This window comes from Scyliorhinus torazame, chromosome 24 (assembly GCF_047496885.1).
Source record: "Scyliorhinus torazame isolate Kashiwa2021f chromosome 24, sScyTor2.1, whole genome shotgun sequence".
Classification (NCBI taxonomy): Eukaryota; Metazoa; Chordata; class Chondrichthyes; order Carcharhiniformes; family Scyliorhinidae; genus Scyliorhinus; species Scyliorhinus torazame.
The window spans coordinates 4,991,540-5,013,675 of NC_092730.1; the positions used below are offsets into that span (position 1 = coordinate 4,991,540).

Consider the following 22,136-nt stretch of genomic DNA (forward strand, 5'->3'; position numbering starts at 1 on the left):
CCTAATGGTACTTTCTTTGGTAAAAGATGTGATCGTCCCAGGCAAGGATGACATTTATTGCCCATCCCTAATTGCCCTTGAGAAAGTGGTGCAGAGGCCCCGCTTGGAACTGCAGCAGTCCGTGCTTTCGATCTGCTTCCGCCCCCGTTCTCCTATCTCTTCTCTCTCTCTCTCTCTTCCCCCCCCCCCCCCCCCCCCCCCCCGATGGTTCTTATACCCATTCTCTTCCAACCGCGTCCATCTGGGTACCCTCCTCCCACCAATGGAAACACTCGCTCCTTATATTTGCTCTGCCCAAAATCTTCATGCTTTTGGACACTTTGATTAAACCTCTTCTTAACCTTCTGTATGGCGAGCGATCCCCCCCACATACTCCTCGTCTCTCCCACGTAATCGCAGGCCCCTCATCCCTCGCAATATTATCCTAGTCATTTGCGTTGCTGTTCGCTGACTTGCTGTTGGAGAATAAATGGCCGCGGTTTGTGCACAAAGATCTTGCGAATCGTTGCCACCTGTTGGTGCTGATTGAGCTGGGAACTCGTCATCGAGCACGGAACACGCCTCAAAAGATATTTCCACACATGCGCGCACGCGCACCTGGAACGTTGTGTGGGAGAGACCTTCAGTGTCAGATCGGGCAGAGCATTTACTGAACGCATCATCTTTAACTGGCCGCACGCGCATCCTGACCGCCGCATGCCCCGGCAGAATGGAGATAGCCGGATACTTCCCTGGTCAGTCATGCCTGGTGATCACTTCAGTGACTACCATTGATTTTATCCACCTAATTTGCTTCGTGTGGCTATCCTCCTCGCTCACTGCTTTGCTGTTGAAACAATTCTAGTTTCATCAGAAATCTTTGCTGCAGTTCTAGGAATAAGACTCCCAGGAGCAGAATTAGGCCACTCGGCCCATCGAGTCTGCTCCCCCATTCAATCACGGCTGATATTTTTCTCATCCCCATTCTCCTGCCTTCTCCCCATAACCCCTGATCCCCTTATTGATCAAGAACCTATCTGTCTCTGTCTTAAAGCCACTCAGTGTATGGGTTCTGCTACCTGCTGGGTAAGTGCTGTAAGGTAAGACTGCCCGCTGCGGTTCCTGCCGTAAGTCCTGACCCCGGCCTCCAGTGCGCTAACCACCAGGCCGGTGTTGGACGCTCGCTCGTCTCGTCGGGCGAGAGCTGTTGGGCGCCGATGGCTGCTGTTCCTTTCACTGTCTCTTCCTCCTCTGCTCCCAGGTCCTGGTCTGGCACACGCGCGCCGAGAAACCCAAGATGAAGCAGGAGGACCTGCTGCTGAAAGAGGGGAAAGGATCGGACGTCCACATCGAGGTGTAAGGTGGAGAGAGGCGATGCGGGAAGAAGACCCTCGCCCAGCTGGCCACCCAGATGCTGGGTTGGGTTGTGGGAGGGGGGAGCGGGCGGTGTGCATGATATGTACAGAGAGGGACACTGAATCCTGTTCGAAGCAGTGTCTTAAACAGGAGAGAGCATGGGGTTCAGAAGGAGCAGAAATTCGAGCAACTCACACCCAAGTGTAATACCAAAGGCAAAGGATCTTAGAAGCAAATACATGTTTCCTTTGTTTACTTTCTCTATTCCGAAAAACCCTCTTTTTAAACCGAGTCTCACTTTAATCGATGGCCGATTTTCCCCTGACCGACTTGCGACGTTTCCTAACAATGAAGCGAGTTCAGGGCAGGCTTGGACCCGCCCCACAGTACCGATCTGCCCATAGTTCTGCTGCGAGCTCCCTGCTGGAATCCACGATCGTGGTGGTCAAGCTGCCAAGACCCTCTGGACTCTTCCCCCCCCCCCCCCAAAAGGCAGGTGATGCTTCCGTGACTGAGCTCACTCCATTTTACATAGTCGACACAGGGAGTGCAAAGGCAGGGGCTTGGTGTTGAGGTACAGGTCAGAGGTGATCTGATTGAATGGTGGAGGAAGCTCAAGGAGTTAAATGGCCGCCTCCTCTCCCTGTACATCTTGCCTTCCCCCGGTAGCCTACCAGAACCCGGTGGGGTTGGGTAGGCCGATCGTATCAGGGTTGCGCTGTCATCAGACTGCCAACTGACACATGCATCGAGGGGGAGTCTGCGCTCAGCAGAGGAACTCGTCCCCTGATCTGGGTCTGAGAGGTGAAGCTCTGGTCATCGCAGTGCTGTCCTCTTGAAGACACCCCACTGATCACCCCAAAAGTGACAGCCGGGAGGTCGAATATCTCTCTTAACCTTTTAATCCCCCACATGTGCTGTGACAATGTGACAGTTTTTAATGCCAGCTGCCATATTCTATCTGATCGTTGCAGCCCTCCTCTTTAAATAAAAACACTCGCTGTCTCACAGCATTGTGTTGTCGGGCAAGTTCTGAAACCTTAATACCCCATGCCTGCCAATGCCTCCGTTGTTACCGAGCTCCCAGTCTCGGTGTGTAGGGCGAAATAAAGTGGACCCTGTCTGAATGAGTACTGCAAGCACCCGCGTGCGCACAGAACCCCCCCCCCCCACTTCCTGCTTCGATTAATTCAATACATCCGGTTGTACACACGTGACCTTCTGAGCCCCCGGATCGGAATTGGGTGGCTAGGCAGGCAGGCTGGAGGAGGAAAAGTCACCGTCTCCCTGAGCCTGTTCAGACTGTAGGTTGTGAGATACCCAGAACCTACTGCGATGAAAGAAAGCTGCTGGTAACATTGCTGTAAATATTTAACACTAATACGAGTTACGAACTGACTCCTCTAATTATGTCTTTTGTAAACGGGATGTGCGTTGTGGAAGCACCGTGGGTTAACCGGCCACCTCCTTCGCTTTTCTATTTATTGCCTCTTGTACATACTTCCCTGTTTGGTTGCATCTAGTGCGGCGCTGCCAAGGGCTTCCAGAGAAACGGTTCATTAATCACCAATAAACTTTCGTGGGAATGTGACCCTCCAGTGGTTTCAGATCCGCGAGGTCATTAACCTCTTTGCTTGTACCTTCTCATCCTTCCTGTTTCAAATAATTTATGTCAGGTAATATATTCTGTGTATATATGGGGGATGATTGGATAGCTCTTTCAAAGGGCTGGCACGGATGTGATGGGCGGACTGACCTCCCAGTGCTGTATTTATTCTGTAATTTTGTATTGTCTTCTGCATTGGGTTTTGAGGTTTGGTTGGGTTTTTGATTATATTGTCTGTGGCCACCTTTTATTCACACCGTCTGGAAGGAAATGCAGCATCATGTGCGCACTCTGTAAATGTGCGACACTCTTACGTACGACACTCTTGCGTATGCGGAAAGGGTGATAAGTAGATCCAGGGCGCTTTTTCTTTAATCTAAAAAGGCAAACTTGCTGTTCTACAGCAGCTCTCGAGGCACCCAAAGTGATTTGCAGCTAATGAAGTACTTTTGAAGTCACTGTTTGTAATGTTAGGAAAGGTAGCGGCCAATTTGCACACAGAGAGCTCCCCCCCCCCCCACGCCATGTGATAATGACCAGGTATTGGCGGCACGGTAGCACAATGGTTAGCACTGGTGCTTCACAGCGCCAGGGTCCCAGCTTCGAATCCCGGCTTGGGTCACTGCCTGTGCGGAGTCTGCACGTTCTCCCCGTGTCTGCGTGGGTTTCCTCCGGGTGCTCCGGTTTCCTCCCACAAGTCCCGAAAGACGTGCTGTTGGGTGAATTGGACATTCTGAATTCTCCCACTGTGTACCCGAACAGGCGCCGGAATGTGGCGACTAGGGGCTTTTCACAGTAACTTCATTGCAGTGTTAATGTAAGCCTACTTGTGACACTAAAGATTATTAAAAATATTATTAATCTGTGATGTTGGTCGAGGAATAGCTCCTCCGAAAGGGCTGCACCTCCCACGGTGCGGCATCCACTCCGTACTGGCGCTGAGGGCTGTCGGCCTGGAATGTACGGTCGGGTCTCTGGACTCGGACACACAACCTCTGACTCGGGTGAGGTGATATCCACAGAGCTGAGGCTCTGTAAAGGGCTGTGTTCACCGTTCGCTGCCTCCCCATCTTCTCCCCCACCCTGTTCTAATAGCAAGGTTTATTTTAGGTGCAGACTCCGAGGTGTGTGACACTCTTATTGTTTTCATGTAAACCTGTCGGGAGAATTTCCACGCAGCACAGAGGTTCCCCGGGTTTGGGGGGGGGGGGGCTTATTTTGTAATTCAGGTGATGAAAGGGCCCCTCAAATTCCAAAGTTTAATTCTTACTCCTGGGTTGCAGCTCGTGAAGAGTTGGTCAGCTGTCACAGCCCTCTTGGTATTTTTCTGTTTCCCCCCCCCCCCCCTGGCGCCAGCGAGAACCGTCTGGGCCTCGGCTCCCTGTGGTGTGCGCGACCGAGTGATGATTCTCAAAGTCAGCAGGCAGGGCTGTGTTGTTTGGTCAGCTGGGGCCTTGTCCATGAGGAATGGGGTGTTGAAGATCTGACGGAGGAGAGAGAATGGATCAGGTTTGTGTCTAATAAAACAGTTCTTGCTGAACAGAATGTGGTGCAGCTTCCAGCCTGTGGATTTCACCCGGTGGCTTAGGAAACATGATTTACGTGCTGCCAACTTCCAAAGAGGAAATAGGCCTTGCATTGATGTAGCATCTGGCACGTCCTCGGAACGCCCCAAAAGCTGTGCCCCAGTGAATTACTCCCGCAGTGCAGCAGCCACTGACACAACAGTGTCAGTAAACGCAGAATGACATGAAGATTCAATCTGTTTCTGGTGGTGTTCAAATAGATATTGGCCAAGATTCCGGGAGTGCCTCTGATCTTGTTTCCATAGTAGTGCCGTGGGGTCCTTTACACCCACCCAGGGTGGAGCCTTGATTCCGTGTTCGAGCCTGTGGAGTGGGTGCTGAGCTAGAGCTTGGCTTGGGCACAGCACAAAAGGATGGCAGCCTGGTGGTAATGTTATTGGATTAGCAATGCAGAGAGCCAAAACCCGCCACAACAGCTCGTATCTGCAGGGGTGATTTTGAAATTACCGGGGGTGGGAGAGAGAGTGTCCTGAAACCCCATTTGTGGCACTAATGTCGTTCAGGACAGGAAATATAAAAAAATATTTCTGGGAGATGTGGGGCCTCACTGGCCCAGCATTCTGTTTTCCGTCCCTAATTGCCCTCAAACTGAGTGCGGCAGCACAGTGGTTAGCACGGTTGCTTCACAGCTCCAGGGTCCTGGGGTCGATTCCCAGCTTGGGTCTGTGTGGAGTCTGCACGTTCTCCCCGTGTGTGCGTGGGTTTCCTCCGGGTGCTCCGGTTTCCTCCCACAGTCCAAAGAGCTGCAGGTTAGGTGGATTGGACATTCTAAATTGCCCCATAGTGTCCACAAAGGTGAGGTGGGGTTACTGGGTTATGGGAATAAGGTGGAGGTGTGGTCTTAAGTAGGGAGCTCTTTCCAAGGGCCGGTGCAGACTCGATGGGCTGAATGGCCTCCTTCTGCACTGTAAATTCTATGATGATTCTATGAGTGTCTCGCACGGCCATTTCAGAGGGGAAGTTAAGAGCAACCACATTGCTGTGAGTCTGGAGTCACGTGTAGGCCAGACCGGGTAAGGACGGCAGATTTCCTTCCCTGAAGGACATGAGTGAACCAGGTGGGTTTTTCCAACAATCGACCGGCTACATGGTATGGTTAGACCTTTCTTTCCAGATTTCTTTTATCGAATTCAAATTTCAACACCTGCCGTGGTGGGGTATGTCCCCGGATCGTTACCCCGGGTGTCTGGGTCTCTGCCGTGGTGGGGTATGTCCCCGGATCGTTACCCCGGGTGTCTGGGTCTCTGCCGTGGTGGGGTATGTCCCCGGATCGTTACTCTGGGTCTCTGCCGTGGTGGGGTATGTCCCCGGATCGTTACTCTGGGTCTCTGCCGTGGTGGGGTATGTCCCCGGATCGTTACTCTGGGTCTCTGCCGTGGTGGGGTATGTCCCCGGATCGTTACTCTGGGTCTCTGCCGTGGTGGGGTATGTCCCCGAATCGTTACTCTGGGTCTCTGCCGTGGTGGGGTATGTCCCCGGATCGTTACTCTGGGTCTCTGCTGTGGTGGAGTATGTCCCCGGATCGTTACTCTGGGTCTCTGCCGTGGTGGGGTATGTCCCCGGATCGTTACCCCGGGTCTCTGCCGTGGTGGGGTATGTCCCCGGATCGTTACTCTGGGTCTCTGCCGTGGTGGGGTATGTCCCGGATCGTTACTCTGGGTCTCTGCCGTGGTGGGGTATGTCCCCGGATCGTTGCCCCGGGTGTCTGGGTCTCTGCCGTGGTGGGGTATGTCCCCGGATCGTTACTCTGGGTCTCTGCCGTGGTGGGGTATGTCCCGGATCGTTACTCTGGGTCTCTGCCGTGGTGGGGTATGTCCCCGGATCGTTACCCCGGGTCTCTGCCGTGGTGGGGTATGTCCCCGGATCGTTACTCTGGGTCTCTGCCGTGGTGGGGTATGTCCCGGATCGTTACTCTGGGTCTCTGCCGTGGTGGGGTATGTCCCCGGATCGTTGCCCCGGGTGTCTGGGTCTCTGCCGTGGTGGGGTATGTCCCCGGATCGTTACTCTGGGTCTCTGCCGTGGTGGGGTATGTCCCGGATCGTTACTCTGGGTCTCTGCCGTGGTGGGGTATGTCCCCGGATCGTTACCCCGGGTCTCTGCCGTGGTGGGGTATGTCCCCGGATCGTTACCCCGGGTCTCTGCCGTGGTGGGGTATGTCCCCGGATCGTTACTCTGGGTCTCTGCCGTGGTGGGGTATGTCCCCGGATCGTTACCCCGGGTGTCTGGGTCTCTGCCGTGGTGGGGTATGTCCCCGGATCGTTACCCCGGGTGTCTGGGTCTCTGCTGTGGTGGGGTATGTCCCCGGATCGTTACTCTGGGTCTCTGCCGTGGTGGGGTATGTCCCCGGATCGTTACTCTGGGTCTCTGCCGTGGTGGGGTATGTCCCCGGATCGTTACTCTGGGTCTCTGCCGTGGTGGGGTATGTCCCCGGATCGTTACCCCGGGTGCCTGGGTCTCTGCCGTGGTGGGGTATGTCCCCAGATCGTTACTCTGGGTCTCTGCCGTGGTGGGGTATGTCCCCGGATCGTTACTCTGGGTCTCTGCCGTGGTGGGGTATGTCCCCGGATCGTTACCCCGGGTGTCTGGGTCTCTGCCGTGGTGGGGTATGTCCCCGGATCGTTACTCTGGGTCTCTGCCGTGGTGGGGTATGTCCCCGGATCGTTACCCCGGGTGTCTGGGTCTCTGCCGTGGTGGGGTATGTCCCCGGATCGTTACTCTGGGTCTCTGCCGTGCTGGGGTATGTCCCCGGATCGTTACCCCGGGTGTCTGGGTCTCTGCCGTGGTGGGGTATGTCCCCGGATCGTTACCCCGGGTGTCTGGGTCTCTGCCGTGGTGGGGTATGTCCCCGGATCGTTACCCCGGGTGTCTGGGTTTCTGCCGTGGTGGGGTATGTCCCCGGATCGTTACTCTGGGTCTCTGCTGTGGTGGGGTATGTCCCCGGATCGTTACCCCGGGTCTCTGCTGTGGTGGGGTATGTCCCCGGATCGTTACTCTGGGTCTCTGCCGTGGTGGGGTATGTCCCCGGATCGTTAGCCCGGGTCTCTGCCGTGGTGGGGTATGTCCCCGGATCGTTACTCTGGGTCTCTGCCGTGACTAGGGGCTTTTCACAGTAACTTCATTGCAGTGTTAATGTAAGCCGACTTGTGACAATAAAGATTATTATTACTCTTCGCTCGTCATCACCAAAGCAGATTATCCGGTTATTATCAAGGTTCCGTTTGAGGGAGCTTGTTAATTGTACCCCAAGACTTGGCAGTAAAGAATTCTTGCTTCTAAGCCTCTGCCCCACAACCAGTTGCCGAGGATGAGGGTGTGAGACATACTCATGCTCCCTAATGATACAGCTCCGTCACGTGCCCCTGAAAGGGTGTAGAGTGTCGTTGAGATTGTTGGTGCGTCTCATCTGATACTTGCCCTTGTACCAGAGCCAATGTGTGGGTTGGTGCAGACTGGAATCACGGGCATAATTAGCACCATGCAGTGGGTTTATTGCTGAGTGATTGTCACGTCAGGAGAAATGGGGTTTATCTTGTCACTTGTGCATGTATTTTCATGATGGCATGTGTGAAAATAAACTTTTAAAATTAAGTGTGTGTGGCCCTACATTTGCTCTGGAATGAAGCGTTTTCTGCTGTGTCCCTGAATTTTTCCTTCGAATCTCTGCAGTGCACAAGGAGGCCATTTGGCCCATCGAGTCCTCACCAACCCCCTAAAAGTGCACCCTAGCTAGGACCACTCCCCCGCCCTATCCCTGCAATCCCACCTCACCTGCGCATCTTTGGATACAATGGGGCAATTCAGCACGGCCAATCCACCTAACCGGCACATCTTTGGACTGTGGGAGGAAACCGGAGCACCCGGAGGAAACCCACGCGGACACGGGGAGAACGTGCAGACTCCGCACAGTCACCCAAGGATGGAATCAAACCCGGGTCCCTGGCTCTGCGGGGCAGCCGTGAGGATCAACTGTGCACTGACTCGCAGCGGTAGGTGGCACGTCCATAATCTGACAGGTATCACCGGTTTTGTCAATTGGAAAGAATTTCCGCCTGAGGAAAGGGCGATCTGCCGGGGCGGAGAAGATGTGGACGAGAAATGAATCCATAATCTGAGGGCACCGTGGCCAGCACTGCTGCCTCACAGCGCCAGGGACCCGGGTTTGATTCTGGCCTTGGATGACTGCCTGTGCGGAGTCTGCACGTTCTCCCCGAGCCTGCGTGGGCTTCCTCCCACGGTCCAAAGATGTGCAGGTTAGGTGGATTGGCCAATGATGACGGGGGAGAGGGCCTAGATAGCGTGCTCATTCAGAGGGCTGGTGCAGACGAGTTCTGAATGACACCCCGCACTGTCAGGATTGTATGCAACGCGAGATATGACTACCAGGATCGCGAGTGCCTGCGAAGCCACAACACTGGCAACCGGGGGATGAAGCGGCTTGCCGGAGCCCAATGGATTTTTGCAAGGAAACCGTCCAGCTGGGTTTGCCTGTGCAGCCTTTGGCAGCCAGCTGATTCTGACATCCATGTTACAGCCTTCAAAGGAAAGATCCGTGCTGAGGTTTACCCAGAACGCGCACTCAATTTACTTCACAGAGGCAGGCCATCACCCCAGCAGGTTGATGCTGCACCCAAGTCTTTCCACCATTCTTCTTCATCTCCACGAACATATCCGTCTGTTCCTTTTCTCCCCCCCCCCCCCCCTATCTGCAGCTGCCCCTTATGTGACACGTATCCTGTTCACCTCGACTTGTACTGGATCAGATGGGGATAAACATTTAGCGAACTGCGCTCTTTGTTTCCCTTTCCAACCGCACGTGCTGCTCCCTGCATCGGACCTCGTTGCACGCACTCCCATTCTAGCTCCTTCCCACTGGGACTTCAGTTGCCTCCCTGCTACAACGTGCAGGTTTTAAACTTGGCAACTTCCTCACACGAGCTGCTCCTCGTCTTGCCTCTCCGCTTTTATTTGACCCTGGGGCAGCGGGCCGTTTCTGAGGCGGAGGTGATCTATTGTGTGTGGAGGTAGTCGTGGACTTAAGTATTCAGCTGAAGGGCAACAAGGCGGCGGATTACTGCCTCGTGGCGCCGAGGTCCCAGGGGGCAATTAGGCAGAGGCAATAAATGATGGCACAGCCAGCGACGCCCACGCCCCATGACCGAATAAATAAAAATGTTGCGTGACGTTCCCCATCTGTTGGAAGCTGATTCTTTGATCCACACTTTCCTACTACGCAAATTTCCACTGAGGAGGTTTATTCTGCCACCTCAGTTACATCGTCAGCACCTTCTGTTGGAATCGAAAAACCTTTTCAGTATTAATTTAGAGTACCCAATTATTCTTTTCCAATTGAAGGGCTAGTTAGCGTGGTCAATCCACCTACCCTGCACACCTTTTTGGGTTGTGGGTGGGTGGGGGGGGGGGGGGGGGGGGGGGGAGACCCACGCAGACACGGGGAGAATGTGCAAACTCCACGCGGATCCGGAGCCGGGATCGAACCTGGGACCTCGGCGCCGTGAGGCAGCAGTGCTAACCCACTGCCCCGCCGTGCCGCCCCACATTCCAAATCCTAACGAGCTCTTCCTAATGTCGATCCTGGTTATTGAGCCTTCAGGCACTGGAAACAATTTTGCTTCATTTCCTCTATCTAAACCCTGCATGGTTTTCCCGTTTTCTTTCTTTAAATTAACCCGTCCTCTGCGTTTGGGGATGTTTGTGTGTGAGATAAGGGAGTGGCGGTGGGCATCTTGGCAACACCCTCCTTATGCTCTCGTGGGCACACTTTGCCCTGTTGTGTTTGTTACTTTTCGAAAAACTCTCAACTTTAAAACATAACTTTTTACCCAGCCAGAAGTATCAAGTTTTCTACAGCAAATACTTTACTGTTTTTTTTTTTTTTTACAAAATATTTACAGGATTTGCAACAATCAATTGTGAAATTTTTATATATCTATGTGTGTATATATATATGTATATATAAAAATAGCCTAATATATAAACTGAACTGGACCCAGCCACATTAATACTGTGGCTACCAGGGCAGGTCAGAGGCTGGGAATCCTGCAGAGAGTAACTCACCTCCTGACCCCCCCCCCCCCCCCCGCAAAGCCTGTCCACCATCTACAAGGCACAAGTCAGGAGTGTGAGGGAATACTCTCCACTTGCCTGGATGAGTGCGGCTCCCAACACTCAAGAAGCTCAACACCATCCAGGACAAAGCAGCCCTGCTTGATGCTCCCCTTCCACAAACATTCACTCCCTCCACCACCGACACACAGCAGCAGCCGTGTGTCCCATCTACAAGATGCACTGCAGCAACTCACCAAGGTTCCTCAGACAGCACCTCCCAAACCCACCACCTCCACCATCTAGAAGGACAAGAGCAGCAGATACCTGGGAACCCCCCACCACCTGGAGGTTCCTCTCTGAGTCACTCACCACCCTGACTTGGAAATATATCGGCCGTTCCTTCACTGTCGCCGGGGCAACACCCTGGAACTCTAACAGCACAGTTGGTGTACCTACACCACACTGGACTGCAGCGGTTCAAGAAGGCAGCTCACCACCACCTCGAGGGCAATTTGGGACGGACACTAAATGCTGGTCTGACCAGCAAAGCCAACATCCCCGTGAATGAATAAATAAACAAACAAATGAAGTTAATTCCTGAGAATAAGAATATAGACTCACGGTGTAAAAAAATAATCTCTCCACGTTCATGATTCAATAGGCAGGCATTTAGCAGGGATAAAGTGGAGTAGCGTTTGATGGAGGTTTGCCTTGACTGGCAATCATACGCCTCTTTGTTGTGGTGTGTGATTGTTGGGGCTTCAGGTAGACCTTCCGTAACTACATGGTTACCTCCGCAACCAGATCTCAGGAGCAGGGTGGTCTTGCTACATTCTCTGAATTCTCCACTTTGTGGTTCTGACCGGGAGCTCGTGAGGGGGCGGGGTCGAGGGTAAGCTGCGTCCCCGTCGCGGTGGGACTTGAGAACGACCGACGTTGAACGGCTGGGTAGAGCCTGTCACGTTTGATGTCTTGCACACACTTCCGCCAGTTGGGAGATACTTTAAACGCAAGTTAATCGTTAATTGCTTTTGAGTAAGAGAGGTAGCCACCTGGGTGACATCCTGGAAATGAAAAATGAAAATCGCTTATTGTCACAAGTAGGCTTCAAATGAAGTTACTGTGAAAAGCCCCTAGTCTCCACATTCCGGCGCCTGTTCGGGGAGGCTGGTACGGGAATTGAACCGTGCTGCTGGCCTGCCTTGGCTAGCGATTTAGCCCTGTGCTAAACCAGCCCCAGTATTTTGTAAAATCACCTTTAAAACAAGAGGAACAAAAATAAGGTGGGGGGGGGGGGGGGGGGTGGGAAGTAGGGAGAGGGGATTTGTGAATTAATCAAAAATGCTACATCAATTAAAATAACAAAAATGTATCATTTCAATATTAAAAGCTACTGATGAGAGAAAATGAATGAAGTCATTCGTCCCAATACTGTAAATGCTCATTGGTAAAGGGGTTTTTAGACACTGTCGGCATCAAACAAAAGTCACTGTTCATTGATCAAGCTTGTGGTCTGGACCCTCCGTACGCCCGAGGCCGTTCAAGTCTTCGTGGTTAGTGCTTTGCAAAGCATTGTCTCCGCCCATTTCTCTCTCCCTCTCGAGCCGGTTGTAAGAAAATGTTTGGGCACTTCTCTTTGGCGAGGTTCAGTTTGACATCCTGGTGGTAGAGAGGGGGCAGGCTCGTGCAGGTCATCGCCTCCGACATGGCTTCCAGCTGCTCCTGGATCTCTCTGCTGTCCCAGCTGGCATAGGCGGGCACCGGGGCGGCGGCCGGTTTGGCTAGCGCCGCCCCCGTGTAGGTGACCGGCGGATAAAGGGCATCGTGAGCCCTGTGTTGCCAGTCGTCCTGTTGCCTGTGGATCTTCATGTGAGCGTTTCGACTCTTGATTTTGTAAAACATCCTACATTTTTTTTTAGGATTGAGGAGGAGGAGAAAAATGGTCAGTAAGAACTCTTGGTGCTGCGCCTGTGGCACATTTAAGATCCAGCCTCGGTCTGTGACTGAGGGAACTTGCGTCTAATAGTGACAGTGTGTGTATCACTCTAGAACATAGAACGATACAGCGCAGTACAGGCCCTTCGGCCCACGATGTTGCACCGAAACAAAAGCCATCTAACCTACACTATGCCATTATCATCCATATGCTTATCCAATAAACTTTTAAATGCCCTCAATGTTGGCGAGTTCACTACTGTTGCAGGTAGGGCATTCCACGGCCTCACCACTCTTTGCGTAAAGAACCTACCTCTGACCTCTGTCCTATATCTATTACCCCTCAGTTTAAAGCTATGTCCCCTCGTGCTAGCCATTTCCATCCGCGGGAGAAGGCTCTCACTGTCCACCCTATCTAATCCCCTGATCATTTTGTATGCCTCTATTAAGTCTCCTCTTAACCTTCTTCTCTCCAACGAAAACAACCTCAAGTCCATCAGCCTTTCCTCATAAGATTTTCCCTCCATACCAGGCAACATCCTGGTAAATCTCCTCTGCACCCGCTCCAAAACCTCCACGTCCTTCCTATAATGCGGTGACCAGAACTGTACACAATACTCCAAATGCGGCCGTACCAGAGTTTTGTACAGCTGCAACATGACCTCCTGACTCCGGAACTCAATCCCTCTACCAATAAAGGCCAACACTCCATAGGCCTTCTTCACAACCCTATCAACCTGGGTGGCAACTTTCAGGGATCTATGTACATGGACACCTAGATCCCTCTGCTCATCCACACTTCCAAGAACTTTACCATTAGCCAAATATTCCGCATTCCTGTTATTCCTTCCAAAGTGAATCACCTCACACTTCTCTACATTAAACTCCATTTGCCTCCTCTCAGCCCAGCTATGCAGCTTATCTATGTCCCTCTGTAACCTGCTACATCCTTCCACACTGTCGACAATACCACCGACTTTAGTATCGTCTGCAAATTTACTCACCCACCCTTCTGCGCCTTCCTCTAGGTCATTGATAAAAATGACAAACAGCAACGGCCCCAGAACATATCCTTGTGGTACTCCACTTGTAACTGAACTCCATTCTGAACATTTCCCATCAACCACCACCCTCTGTCTTCTTTCAGCTAGCCAATTTCTGATCCACATCTCTAAATCACCCTCAATCCCCAGCCTCCGTATTTTCTGCAATAGCCTACCGTGGGGAACTCTGCGTTACTGGAAGTTTCTGGCTGTGTCTATCTGCACCTCATCCTGTCTGTATCTGTTTCTACCTGGGTATCCAGGTCTGTGTTTCTCTCTGTGCCTTGCCGTGTGTGTTTCTCCCTGTCCCTGCCACATTTACACGTACTCTAGGCGCATCTTTTAAAATGAAATGAAAACAATAATCGCTTATTGTCACAAGTAGGCTTCAAATGAAGTTACTGTGAAAAGCCCCTAGTCGCCACATTCCGGCGCCTGTTCGGGGAGGCTGGTACGGGAATTGAACCGTGCTGTTGATCTGCCTTGGCCAGCGATTTAGCCCTGTGCTAAACCAGCCCCTCTTTTACTTATTTTTTTACCCCACTACCTCTCTCTTCGACGCTGCGCAACTAATTCTCTGATCATTTAATCTTTCCCATCTTCCACCCTATCCCAGACCTTCCCTCATGCCTTTTACCCCATTCTCCGTCATTTCACTACGTAAAATCTATTGCATTTCTAACTTCTCCCAGTTCTTTAAAAAATGAGAGTACCCAATTCATTTTTCTAATTAAGGGGCAATTTAGCGTGGCCAATCCACCTACCCTGCACATCTTTGGGTTGTGGGGATGAGACCCACGCAGACACGGGGAGACTGTGCAAACTCCACACGGACAGTGACCCAGAGCCGGGATCGAACCTGGGACCTCGGCGCCGTGAGGCAGCAGTGCTAAGCGACTGCGCCACCGTGCTGCCCCTTCTCCCAGTTCTGACGAAAGGTCAGAAACGTTAACTCTGTTTCTCACTCCCCAGATGTTGCCAGACCTGGTGATCATTCCGGCACGAAGCCTTTATTCCTGTCCATCCCTCTCCGTGTCGGAGACCCCCTGTCCCTGTCCCTGCCCCCGTCTGCGTCTCTGACTCTGTCCGCTTTCCTTTACTGTTAAATGGTTGACGTCGGGTACACTTACTTTCCACACTGTTTGCAGGGGAAGTTGCCAATGACGGTGGGGCAAGGGCTTTCCCGCTCCCCTCGGTGAGTAGGCGGGATCGATTGTGAACTGGAGAATGCCTGCTTAGAATCCAAATGAAACAGCAAAACTTAGAAACATACTCTGAGCCTAAGTTATAATGATAAAAATTGCAGTTACACCTGCTCACAGGTGTAATCTTAAGGTCTACACAAATAGCAACATGAAATAGGAACATTCTTTGATCAGACCTCGGTGAAGTTCCCTGACATATATTCACCAAACTTTAGATAAAACCACAATTGACTTGTTCAATGTGTTCTAACTCATCGCAAACTACCTATTGTACCTGTCCTGGGAGTGTTTGATAGGGACAGTCTAGAGGGAGCTTTACTCTGTATCTAACCCTGTGCTGTACCTGTCCTGGGAGTGTTTGATGGGGACAGTGTAGAGGGAGCTTTACTCTGTATCTCACCCCGTGCTGTACCTGTCTTGGGAGTGTTTGATGGGGACAGTCTAGAGGGAGCTTTACTCGGTATCTAACTCTGTGCTGTACCTGTCCTGGGAGTGTTTGATGGGGGACAGTGTAGAGGGAGCTTTACTCTGTATCTAACCCCGTGCTGTACCTGTCCTGGGATTGTTTGATGGGGACAGTGTAGAGGGAGCTTTACTCTGTATCTAACCCCGTGCTGTACCTGTCCTGGGAGTGTTTGATGGGGACAGACAGTGTAGAGGGAGCTTTACTCTGTATCTAACCCTGTGCTGTACCTGTCCTGGGAGTGTTTGATGGGGACAGTGTAGAGGGAGCTTTACTCTGTATCTAACCCCGTGCTGTACCTGTCCTGGGAGTGTTTGATGGGGACAGTGTAGAGGGAGCTTTACTCTGTATCTAACCCCGTGCTGTACCTGTCCTGGGAGTGTTTGATGGGGACAGACAGTGTAGAGGGAGCTTTACTCTGTATCTAACCCTGTGCTGTACCTGTCCTGGGAGTGTTTGATGGGGACAGTGTAGAGGGAGCTTTACTCTGTATCTAACCCTGTGCTGTACCTGTCCTGGGAGTGTTTGATGGGGACAGTGTAGAGGGAGCTTTACTCTGTATCTAACCCCGTGCTGTACCTGTCCTGGGAGTGTTTGATGGGGACAGTGTAGAGGGAGCTTTACTCTGTATCTAACCCCGTGCTGTACCTGTCCTGGGAGTGTTTGATGGGGACAGTGTAGAGGCAGCTTTACTCTGTATCTAACCCCGTGCTGTACCTGTCCTGGGAGTGTTTGATGGGGACAGTGTAGAGGGAGCTTTACTCTGTATCTATCTCCGTGCTGTACCTGTCCTGGGAGTGTTTGATGGGGACAGTGTAGAGGGAGCTTTACTCTGTATCTAACTCTGTGCTGTACCTGTCCTGGGAGTGTTTGATGGGGATAGTGTAGAGGGAGCTTTACTCTGTATCTAACTCCGTGCTGTACCTGTCCTGGGAGTGTTTGATGGGCACAGTGTAGAGGGAGCTTTACTCTGTATCTAACTCTGTGCTGTACCTGTCCTGGGAGTGTTTGATGGGGACAGTGTAGAGGGAGCTTTACTCTGTATCTAACCCCGTGCTGTACCTGTCCTGGGAGTGTTTGACGGGGACAGTGTAGAGGGAGCTTTACTCTGTATCTAACCCCGTGCTGTACCTGTCCTGGGAGTGTTTGACGGGGACAGTGTAGAGGGAGCTTTACTCTGTATCTAACCACGTGCTGTACCTGTCCTGGGAGTGTTTGATGGGGACAGTTTAGAGGGAGCTTTACTCTGTATCTAACCCCGTGCTGTACCTGTCCTGGGAGTGTTTGATGGGGACAGTGTAGAGGGAGCTTTACTCTGTATCTAACCCCGTGCTGTACCTGTCCTGGGAGTGTTTGATGGGGACAGTGTAGAGGGAGCTTTACTCTGTATCTAACCCCGTGCTGTACCTGTCCTTGGTGTGTTTGATGGGGACTGTGTCGAGGGAGCTTTACTCTGTATCTAACCCCGTGCTGTACCTGTCCTGGGAGTGTTTGATGGGGACAGTGTAGTGGGAGCTTTACTCTGTATCTAACACCGTGCTGTACCTGTCCTGGGAGTGTTTGATGGGAACAGTGTAGAGGGAGCTTTACTCTGTATCTAACTCCGTGCTGTACCTGTCCTGGGAGTGTTTGATGGGGACAGTGTAGAGGGAGCTTTACTCTGTATCTAACCCCGTGCTGTACCTGTCCTGGGAGTGTTTGATGGGGACAGTGTAGAGGGAGCTTTACTCTGTATCTAACCCCGTGCTGTACCTGTCCTGGGAGTGTTTGATGGGGACAGTGTAGAGGGAGCTTTACTCTGTATCTCACCCCGTGCTGTACCTGTCTTGGGAGTGTTTGATGGGGACAGTCTAGAGGGAGCTTTACTCGGTATCTAACTCTGTGCTGTACCTGTCCTGGGAGTGTTTGATGGGGACAGTGTAGAGGGAGCTTTACTCTGTATCTAACCCTGTGCTGTACCTGTCCTGGGAGTGTTTGATGGGGACAGTGTAGAGGGAGCTTTACTCTGTATCTAACCCCGTGCTGTACCTGTCCTGGGAGTGTTTGATGGGGACAGTGTAGAGGGAGCTTTACTCTGTATCTAACCCCGTGCTGTACCTGTCCTGGGAGTGTTTGAGGGGACAGTGTAGAGGCAGCTTTACTCTGTATCTAACCCCGTGCTGTACCTGTCCTGGGAGTGTTTGATGGGGACAGTGTAGAGGGAGCTTTACTCTGTATCTAACTCCGTGCTGTACCTGTCCTGGGAGTGTTTGATGGGGACAGTGTAGAGGGAGCTTTACTCTGTATCTAACTCTGTGCTGTACCTGTCCTGGGAGTGTTTGATGGGGACAGTGTAGAGGGAGCTTTACTCTGTATCTAACTCCGTGCTGTACCTGTCCTGGGAGTGTTTGATGGGCACAGTGTAGAGGGAGCTTTACTCTGTATCTAACCCCGTGCTGTACCTGTCCTGGGAGTGTTTGATGGGGACAGTGTAGAGGGAGCTTTACTCTGTATCTAACCCCGTACTGTACCTGTCCTGGGAGTGTTTGATGGGGACAGTGTAGAGGGAGCTTTACTCTGTATCTAACCCCGTGCTGTACCTGTCCTTGGTGTGTTTGATGGGGACTGTGTCGAGGGAGCTTTACTCTGTATCTAACCCCGTGCTGTACCTGTCCTGGGAGTGTTTGGTGGGGACAGTGTAGTGGGAGCTTTACTCTGTATCTAACCCCGTGCTGTACCTGTCCTGGGAGTGTTTGATGGGGACAGTGTAGTGGGAGCTTTACTCTGTATCTAACCCCGTGCTGTACCTGTCCTGGGAGTGTTTGATGGGGACAGTGTAGAGGGAGCTTTACTCTGTATCTAACCCCGTGCTGTACCTGTCCTGGGAGTGTTTGATGGGGACAGTGTAGAGGGAGCTTTACTCTGTATCTAACTCCGTGCTGTACCTGTCCTGGGAGTGTTTGATGGGGACAGTGTAGAGGGAGCTTTACTCTGTATCTAACCCCGTGCTGTACCTGTCCTGGGAGTGTTTGATGGGGACAGTGTAGAGGGAGCTTTACTCTGTATCTAACCCCGTGCTGTACCTGTCCTGGGAGTGTTTGATGGGGACAGTGTAGAGGGAGCTTTACTCTGTATCTCACCCCGTGCTGTACCTGTCTTGGGAGTGTTTGATGGGGACAGTCTAGAGGGAGCTTTACTCGGTATCTAACTCTGTGCTGTACCTGTCCTGGGAGTGTTTGATGGGGACAGTGTAGAGGGAGCTTTACTCTGTATCTAACCCCGTGCTGTACCTGTCCTGGGAGTGTTTGATGGGGACAGTGTAGAGGGAGCTTTACTCTGTATCTAACCCCGTGCTGTACCTGTCCTGGGAGTGTTTGAGGGGACAGTGTAGAGGCAGCTTTACTCTGTATCTAACCCCGTGCTGTACCTGTCCTGGGAGTGTTTGATGGGGACAGTGTAGAGGGAGCTTTACTCTGTATCTAACTCCGTGCTGTACCTGTCCTGGGAGTGTTTGATGGGGACAGTGTAGAGGGAGCTTTACTCTGTATCTAACTCTGTGCTGTACCTGTCCTGGGAGTGTTTGATGGGGACAGTGTAGAGGGAGCTTTACTCTGTATCTAACTCCGTGCTGTACCTGTCCTGGGAGTGTTTGATGGGCACAGTGTAGAGGGAGCTTAACTCTGTATCTAACCCCGTGCTGTACCTGTCCTGGGAGTGTTTGATGGGGACAGTGTAGAGGGAGCTTTACTCTGTATCTAACCCCGTGCTGTACCTGTCCTGGGAGTGTTTGATGGGGACAGTGTAGAGGGAGCTTTACTCTGTATCTAACCCCGTGCTGTACCTGTCCTTGGTGTGTTTGATGGGGACTGTGTCGAGGGAGCTTTACTCTGTATCTAACCCCGTGCTGTACCTGTCCTGGGAGTGTTTGGTGGGGACAGTGTAGTGGGAGCTTTACTCTGTATCTAACCCCGTGCTGTACCTGTCCTGGGAGTGTTTGATGGGGACAGTGTAGAGGGAGCTTTACTCTGTATCTAACTCCGTGCTGTACCTGTCCTGGGAGTGTTTGATGGGGACAGTGTAGAGGGAGCTTTACTCTGTATCTAACCCCGTGCTGTACCTGTCCTGGGAGTGTTTGATGGGGACAGTGTCGAGGGAGCTTTACTCTGTATCTAACCCCGTGCTGTACCTGTCCTGGGAGTGTTTGATGGGGACAGTGTAGAGGGAGCTTTACTCTGTATCTAACCCCGTGCTGTACCTGTCCTGGGAGTGTTTGATGGGGAGAGTGTAGAGGGAGCTTTACTCTGTATCTAACCCCGTGCTGTACCTGTCCTGGGAGTGTTTGATGGGGACAGTGTCGAGGGAGCTTTACTCTGTGTCTAACCCCGTGCTGTACCTGTCCTTGGAGTGTTTGATGGGGACAGTGTAGAGGGAGCTTTACTCTGTATCTAACCCCGTACTGTACCTGTCCTGGGAGTGTTTGATGGGGACAGTGTAGAGGGAGCTTTACTCTGTATCTAACCCCGTGCTGTACCTGTCCTGGGAGTGTTTGATGGGGACAGTGTAGAGGGAGCTTTACTCTGTATCTCACCCCGTGCTGTACCTGTCCTGGGAGTGTTTGATGGGGACAGTGTAGAGGGAGCTTTACTCTGTATCTAACCCCGTGCTGTACCTGTCCTGGGAGTGTTTGATGGGGACAGTGTAGAGGGAGCTTTACTCTGTATCTAACCCCGTGCTGTACCTGTCCTGGGAGTGTTTGATGGGGACAGTGTAGAGGGAGCTTTACTCTGTATCTAACCCCGTGCTGTACCTGTCCTGGGAGTGTTTGATGGGGACAGTGTAGAGGGAGCTTTACTCTGTATCTCACCCCGTGCTGTACCTGTCCTGGGAGTGTTTGATGGGGACAGTGTAGAGGGAGCTTTACTCTGTATCTAACCCTGTGCTGTCCCTGTCCTGGGAGTGTTTGATGGGGACAGTGTAGAGGGAGCTTTACTCTGTATCTCACCCCTTGCTGTACCTGTCCTGGGAGTGTTTGATGGGGACAGTGTAGAGGGAGCTTTACTCTGTATCTAACCCCGTACTGTACCTGTCCTGGGAGTGTTTGATGGGGACAGTGTAGAGGGAGCTTTACTCTGTATCTCACCCTGTACTGTACCTGTCCTGGGTGTGTTTGATGGCGACTGTGTCGAGGGAGCTTTACTCTGTATCTAACCGCGTGCTGTCCCTGTCCTGGGAGTGTTTGATGGGGACAGTGTAGAGGGAGCTTTACTCTGTATCTAACCCCGTGCTGTACCTGTCCTGGGAGTGTTTGATGGGGACAGTGTAGAGGGAGCTTTACTCTGTATCTAACCCCGTGCTGTACCTGTCCTGGGAGTGTTTGATGGGGACAGTGTCGAGGGAGCTTTACTCTGTATCTAACCGCGTGCTGTCCCTGTCCTGGGAGTGTTTGATGGGGACAGTGTAGAGGGAGCTTTACTCTGTATCTAACCCCGTGCTGTACCTGTCCTGGGAGTGTTTGATGGGGACAGTGTAGAGGGAGCTTTACTCTGTATCTAACCCCGTGCTGTACCTGTCCTGGGAGTGTTTGATGGGGACAGTGTAGAGGGAGCTTTACTCTGTATCTAACCCCGTGCTGTACCTGTCCTGGGAGTGTTTGATGGGGACAGTGTAGAGGGAGCTTTACTCTGTATCTAACCCCGTGCTGTACCTGTCCTGGGAGTGTTTGATGGGGACAGTGTAGAGGGAGCTTTACTCTGTATCTATCCCCGTGCTGTACCTGTCCTGGGAGTGTTTGATGGGGACAGTGTCGAGGGAGCTTTACTCTGTGTCTAACCCCGTGCTGTACCTGTCCTGGGAGTGTTTGATGGGGACAGTGTAGAGGGAGCTTTACTCTGTATCTAACCCCGTGCTGTACCTGTCCTGGGAGTGTTTGATGGGGACAGTGTAGAGGGAGCATTACTCTGTATCTAACCCCGTGCTGTACCTGTCCTGGGAGTGTTTGATGGGGACAGTGTAGAGGGAGCTTTACTCTGTATCTAACCCCGTGCTGTGGCTTCCTGGGAGTGTTTGATGGGGACAGTGTAGAGGGAGCTTTACTCTGTATCTAACCCCATGCTGTACCTGTCCTGGGAGTGTTTGATGGGGACAGTGTAGAGGGAGCTTTACTCTGTATCTAACCCCGTGTTGTACCTGTCCTGGGAGTGTTTGATGGGGACAGTGTAGAGGGAGCTTTACTCTGTATCTAACCCCGTGCTGTACCTGTCCTGGGAGTGTTTGATGGGGACAGTGTAGAGGGAGCTTTACTCTGTATCTAACCCCGTGCTGTGGCTTCCTGGGAGTGTTTACAGTGAGGAACCTGTGACAGATGTTGTCAGCTGAGTCTCCTTCGTCTGCCACTGTAACAGTTGGAGCCTCACCTCGCAGTCAACATCTTGCCTGAAGACATTATTCCAATCCTCATCTGTATCCGAGGGTCGATGGCGATGCTTTTTGTTGAATTTGAGACTCTTCTTAAAGTTGTAATAATACTCAACACATTCTGCAACCAGTTTGGATCGCACCTGTAATAGTTCACCACAAGGGGCTAATGAGTAAATTAGCGGTGAGGTGCCATGCATTAAACATTGAGCAGATTGAGTGCTGCACTCTCATTCGGCCGACCATGCCTTTCCACCTCTTCACTCCTCGCCTTGCTTCCTGTTTAAATGCGCCCATGCCTGACGCGCCGTGTGGTCGCGTGTTCCACATTCTCAGCGCAAGAGAGTCTCCCTCTAGCCCACTGGCCTGCCTCGGTTATTGAAGACCTTGTGGAACCAGGTTGGATTACCCAGTCAGTGTTCTCATCGATGGGAGTGCTTTCCTAGTGAGGTGACACTCTCGGGATTGCTGTATCATGTCCCCTCCTCCTATCTTTACATCAGT

General features: G+C 52.1%; 3 protein-coding genes across 3 annotated transcripts in view; 1 reads left to right on the forward strand and 2 right to left on the reverse strand.

Moving 5' to 3' along the window:
- The window catches only part of b3gat3 (beta-1,3-glucuronyltransferase 3 (glucuronosyltransferase I)), a 32,352-nt gene extending 29,388 nt beyond the window's left edge, over positions 1 to 2,964 (forward strand). The window contains exon 5 of the mRNA XM_072489287.1: positions 1,241 to 2,964. Coding sequence (XP_072345388.1) covers positions 1,241 to 1,339 — 99 coding nt within the window. The 3' untranslated portion in view covers positions 1,340 to 2,964. The remainder of the gene's footprint in view (positions 1 to 1,240) is intronic.
- Positions 1 to 22,136, reverse strand: part of LOC140400183 (REST corepressor 2-like) — a 1,146,610-nt gene that overhangs the window by 453,367 nt on the left and 671,107 nt on the right. The gene's annotated exons all lie outside the window — the stretch shown is intronic.
- LOC140399833 (transcriptional-regulating factor 1-like) overlaps positions 11,887 to 22,136 on the reverse strand; it is a 322,907-nt gene continuing 312,657 nt past the window's right edge. The window contains exons 14-16 of the mRNA XM_072489286.1: positions 21,632 to 21,775; positions 14,702 to 14,805; positions 11,887 to 12,496 (exon numbers count right to left, since the gene is read on the reverse strand). Of these exons, the coding sequence (XP_072345387.1) occupies positions 12,148 to 12,496; positions 14,702 to 14,805; positions 21,632 to 21,775 (597 nt within the window). The 3' untranslated portion in view covers positions 11,887 to 12,147. The remainder of the gene's footprint in view (positions 12,497 to 14,701; positions 14,806 to 21,631; positions 21,776 to 22,136) is intronic.